This window comes from Mya arenaria, chromosome 3 (assembly GCF_026914265.1).
Source record: "Mya arenaria isolate MELC-2E11 chromosome 3, ASM2691426v1".
Taxonomy (NCBI): domain Eukaryota; kingdom Metazoa; phylum Mollusca; class Bivalvia; order Myida; family Myidae; genus Mya; species Mya arenaria.
In genome coordinates, this window is record NC_069124.1 from 22,535,099 (window position 1) to 22,540,677 (window position 5,579).

At 35.6% G+C, this 5,579-nt stretch overlaps 1 protein-coding gene across 1 annotated transcript; it reads left to right on the plus strand.

Annotated features, from left to right (window-relative positions):
• Positions 1-521: 521 nt before the first annotated feature.
• On the plus strand, positions 522-2,707 carry LOC128229352 (complement C1q-like protein 4). The gene is made up of 4 exons (XM_052941224.1): positions 522-764; positions 1,032-1,136; positions 1,940-2,030; positions 2,461-2,707. Exons 1-4 carry the CDS (start codon positions 545-547, stop codon positions 2,684-2,686), a joined length of 642 nt encoding a protein of 213 aa, XP_052797184.1. The 5' UTR covers positions 522-544; the 3' UTR covers positions 2,687-2,707.
• The last annotated feature ends 2,872 nt before the right edge of the window (positions 2,708-5,579 follow it).

Genomic DNA, 5,579 nt, shown 5'->3' on the forward strand with positions numbered 1-5,579 from the left:
CCCTTGTCTCATATACTTTGACCTTTGCCATAGGGGGTTACACGTGGTATACAAGTATATACCATAAACTGTATACAGACAGTATTTGGAAATTATAATAAATAATAGTATTATATAGTATGAAATGCAGATTTCGGTTCAAAATTGAGCGGTTTTCTTGATTCCGGTCCTTAATACACAGTGTTTCGGATTTCGAAGTGTGGGGTCGAGTCGGGGCTGGGAAGGGTGAGTACTTCCATCTTGCTTCCATGGAACCTTAAGTAAATCACCGTTCTCTTTAGTATATATTCGTGTTCATTTTCAATGTTGGCTGAAGTTTCATTTATACAAATATGTAACAAAATAATGAAATTATGACACTTAAAAAATAATTTACGAATAAAATCGACTAAGATCTTTATCCAAATGGCGACCCAGGGGCGTCCAGTTTATTGCTGTCACTGTCGTTAATGTTCCCAGTGAGTTCTGATAAGGTTTGCATTTCAACAAAAACACAGTACATCGAGCCGACAATTGAAAGATATTCTAATACGTGTCAGACAAAATGACTGTCATGTTATGTAGTGTATTTTTCGTTGGATTGTTTTCCAGTGCAGTACTTGCACACACGATAGAAGAAAGGTTGTTGGCTCTAGAGCAAGAAAATGTTGATCTTAAACTACGTTTTAATGCTTTGGAGGGAGAAAACAACAACCTGAGAAAGCAAGTTGAACATTTTATTATCAGGATGAAGCCACTGGAAAGCAAAGCTTTTCCATTGAAAAGTAAGAACGATATTCATTCATTTTAAACATGATCAAACTATTTTCAAATAGTTATCATATGTGATTATGTTTCTAAAGTAAATTTACATTGAGTATATGCTTATATAATGAATAAATATTGCAAGTGGAACAGTATAAGTTACTTTCGTTTTTGCCATACGTTTATGTATTTCCTGTATGCATATTTACCTTTGTAATTCATGTTACTTTTCGTTTTTGGCAGAAGATGCATCGTTCCGAATGCGTTTTCAAAATATCTCTTTCCAGGACAAACTATACCAGAACAGGTGGCGTTCCATGCGTTTCAAGACGGAAATAAATGCATTCAGAACAAACAAACACTGGTGTATGAACACGCGCCTATCAACGAGGGTAACACGTATTGTTAATTGTCTTATAATTTTAAAAGGACTACGCACCAGTTGATCCCAAAAATCGGCAAGCAAGAATTTGGTAGATAATGTATTATTGTACATGATTAAAAGAATATACGCAACGATCATGTCGCCCACATGCTGTCTCAGCTAAGTTTCCCCGTTTAAAAATAGCGTGGAATGTTTTTCGAACACTTTGCAAGTCATGTGATCGTTTCATACACTAGCCTGTCAATCAACGTTTAAAGCAACGTGCTGTCATTTTCAGCAGTGGCAATCATTTTCAATAGATAACCGATGTTAATCTGTCGGGGTCTGTGCCTACGTTGTTTCGCAGCACTTTTTCGTTTCTTTGCACTGCGCGTGCTTTTGGGACGCCATGTTGTTTTTTGTATTTAGCATGTGAAAGTCACGTGATGAGTGTCGATGAATATAGCGGCGTTATTTTTTAAACTCGGTATGTGTAGTCAGTATTATTTTCTTAAATAAGAAAAATACGCAAAACTGCGAAAGATAATTGTGTCGTAAGCGATGTGGTACATCAATAAGTTAAATTCAGTGCGATGTACACAACAGTATAAGGTTATAAGTTTTTAACGATTTTCTTTTGTTTATGATATTTTAATGTGACTGTGCAAACAAGTGCATAGTTTTGATTTTCACCATTGAACTTTCTTCAATTTGAAGATTCTATCGTGAAATACATCATCGAATATAGTATTTTTTTCAGGTATAAATATTTCCCGACAGATATTTAAAAAAAATGTGTCGATCCCTCGATTTTACTCTTTAACATTTCAGGGAACGGATATTCTTCAAGTGATGGAATATTTGACGCCCCTCTTGCAGGTCTTTATGTGTTTACATGGACAGTTGCCGATTTTCATGACTGGTACAATAATGTTCATTGAGCGATCGGCTTATGAATGTAAATTTGTAACGAGTACATTCGGGCATTGTTTTTACATTCTTTCAGTATTAGTGTTTCCATATATATATTTATATATTTCAAGTATTTCAAAAATCCGTTAATTATGGGTGACTTATTGTGGTCTCTCCATCGCACCGACGCACACGTCGTAGGTTCGTGACGCACCAGCGATACTTTCATACTGCCTTTCATCTGAATTTTGCTGCAGATTGATTATTTATAACCTTTATCTGTCTTCACAATCAAGCTAAAAATAAAAAAATGGTATAAACTGATCATTACTAAATAATAAGTTAATGGTATCAATTTTAAATAAAATTATGTAAAGCGAGTACAATACTTGCCAGGTTTGACTTGATTTAAGATGTTAGTGTCAAATTGCCAATTACAGGTACGCCACAGAATTGATGGCAGATGGGGTCAGCAGAGGCGCCACCATTGCGGACAACGGGGATACTGACATAGCTACCGGGACGGCTATTGCTCTTGTGAAGTTAAACGCGGGATCGCATGTCTTTGTGCGGCGTTCAATTGGCGGCGGTTGCAATGTTGTAAATATAGCCGAACGTGCCAGAAATTCGTTTTCTGGTTGGCTGTTGTTCCCTGCTGAAACTTAATAAATGAACGATTCTGTTTAATAGTATGCCTCTATTTAAGTTTATATCTATTCCTTTTAGCCCGATCGTGAAGACACTGACTGAAAGATATAATAAATCACTTTGGAGCCTGTTTCCTGGGTAAATACCAGTATGTGTGTGCCTTTAAAGTGACTATAAGAGAAGATTCCCTTAGGTGGAAATCGAACCCATGATTCTATTAGGTACCTAGCCAATAGACAACGCTCATCCTATATGTCTTTATTTTCAATAACAACATCCAAGTCTTCATATTGGGCAACGCATTTAAACAAATGTGTGTTTCTGTTCGTTGAATGATTATGAAACAACATCCTACTGCCAATATCCATTCAATAAATACAATAATAGTCGTAGTGCAAATATAGGACCTTGCAAACATACATTTCGGCCATAACATAGAAACATTGTTGTGTAAGAATGGAACTGGAAATTGGAGAGGAAGATGATGATAAGAGGGACGAGAATCACATAAAGAACTGCGATGTATTGAAGAAACTAGAGTGACACGGGACGAACGCCAACACTCTACATGTCTTTTTTTCAGTCGAACAAGGGGCATAACTCGACAATAATTATATCCAAAGAGTTATGGACCTTGCTACACATGTGCATATAGTCAACTGTAACATGTGTAAAAGGTATGCATTTGATTATTTTAGACTTTTATTGAGGTACAAGATGACTTGGACAATAATACTTGGACAGTTATTGGAGAAAGGAGCATTGATAAAATATGTATTGAGTCACGGACCTATACGTAAGTCTTGGTAATCAAAGGATTGAGAGAATGGAAGGGAAAATGAGGAAGCACATCATTATAGAAAAACACAGACGGGAAGAGGAAAACCGATGAGAAAAAAACACACACAGTAATAACATGTTGAAGACTGGGGAACAAGGGAATTAAAACTAGGTAACGAAAGAATAGGTCACCGAAAGAAGAGGAGAGACAACAACTAACAAGTGAAAATCGGGAAACAAGAGCAGAAGTGAATGTTGGGGTACATGTAAGTAAATGTGTATAAGGTAAAAATAGGAAAAAATGTTATTGAAATGGAAAAGGAAAGACATGGAGAATAGAAAACGAAAACGAGGAGGCTAGAATAAGAAGATGAGGATACAGGAGTACGTATTATGTGACAAATTGAACGAGGAAAAATTAAGAAACATATGAGGAAGTGACAGTGGAAAGTGAAAGGGGACAAAGGACAAAGGGTTGTAAAGGAATGAAAAGGAAACATTCGAGAAAAATATATCCTTAAACAGATTTCAAATAAATGCGAACTGGAAAGCACACAGTCCAAAGATTACAAGAGGATGGGTAATTCTATTAGGATAAGAGAGTAGGATGAAAAGGATTGATATAATATGTTGTTGTGGTGGGGTTATAAGGAAGGCAAAGTAACGAGAAAGTAATTGCATGAATTTAAAGCGAGATTAAGCGAAGTCCAGTTGCACAGTGGTAAAACAGAAATAAAATAGCAAAAAGAAGGTGGGTGGTTAACTATACCATTACTCGGTAAGTTAGGCCTCGTGTTATATATTTTGCCAGTTTGAGCGATGTTAGAAAGCAAAACGGATACAAAATAATATTGTATACTAGGATATTAAATATATATTGTGAAGTGATTGATCACACAAATGGTAGACCTACTTTGAGTAATGTTAAAGAACAAGCACGTTGTCAGAAGTGTCATCTATTGATAAACGAACTACTTAAATGGATGTGAACATTCGAGTACGTGTGTGTTTGCTTGGGTGTGCGAGGACTTTGGCTTTTAATGTTTGTGCAATTAAACAATGTTAAAGCATGTTTTCGGTTGCGATTTCCTCAAGTAATTAGTCATGTGAAGGTTATATGTTATATTTAATTACTTCCGTTGATTGCTAAAAGAGCCTATTGGCATGTGAACTTAGCAGGCTGATAACCCCGTTTGACCATCAACGGGTGATAAAATATGTTTCTTACAATAGAACATATATAGCAATCCCTCTTCAATGGAATCCATTTACAACTTTTAAGTATCGAAGATTTCTGCCACCACAAACTGTTCCTCAAGATTTTGACTAGCTATACTCATTTGTCAGTATTGTTTAAGTTAATCCTATGATAATACTTTTATATTTCAAGTATAAGAGATGTTTGAAACCCAGATGTAGAAGGGGTGTCATATCATTAGTTGTCATGAAAACAGTATTAAACAGAGCATTTGAATGGACTTGTGTTGCTTGGTTGGATTTCATGATATTCTTATTTTTGTTTTGTTTTTAATCAAGGAACAAATTGCCGGAATGATGACAATATCGGGGTATGAACGCAGTTGGGATGGTTAAAGTGTGTGGAGTTCGAAACAGTTTATAACCCGTGATAAAATCAATCACATCAAATTAATTTTAAGCGTAAAATTGAAACACTAATGGCAACAATACATTTAACATATCATAAATTTACACTTTCTTACATGTTGATTTAAGTTTTTCGGGGCCTGACGCAATGCAATCAAGTACAAGATAAAGTATTTTCAATTAACAAGTATATTGTTTTGCGGTGATTCGCGATCCGAACATATCTGAAGATGTTGCGTTCATCGGAAAATATTCGCAATTTCCGAAAGGCAGTTTATTTATGGAATGGAAGTTGAGGTGTCAATATTTATTTTGGTTAATCTGTAAACATAATTATGAAACTAATAAGTTCTTTTGATAACAATGTTATATATTTATAATGCAAGTATTTGAATTAGTTATCTCGAACTTGCCGGAGATGGCTGTCTGTCGATTTTCCGATTTCCGTTACTTTTATCGTGCCGCTCTTTAGTTAACCTTCCAAATCAACACGTTTCCGGTTCCGGATGCACAAAGGGCAAATAAC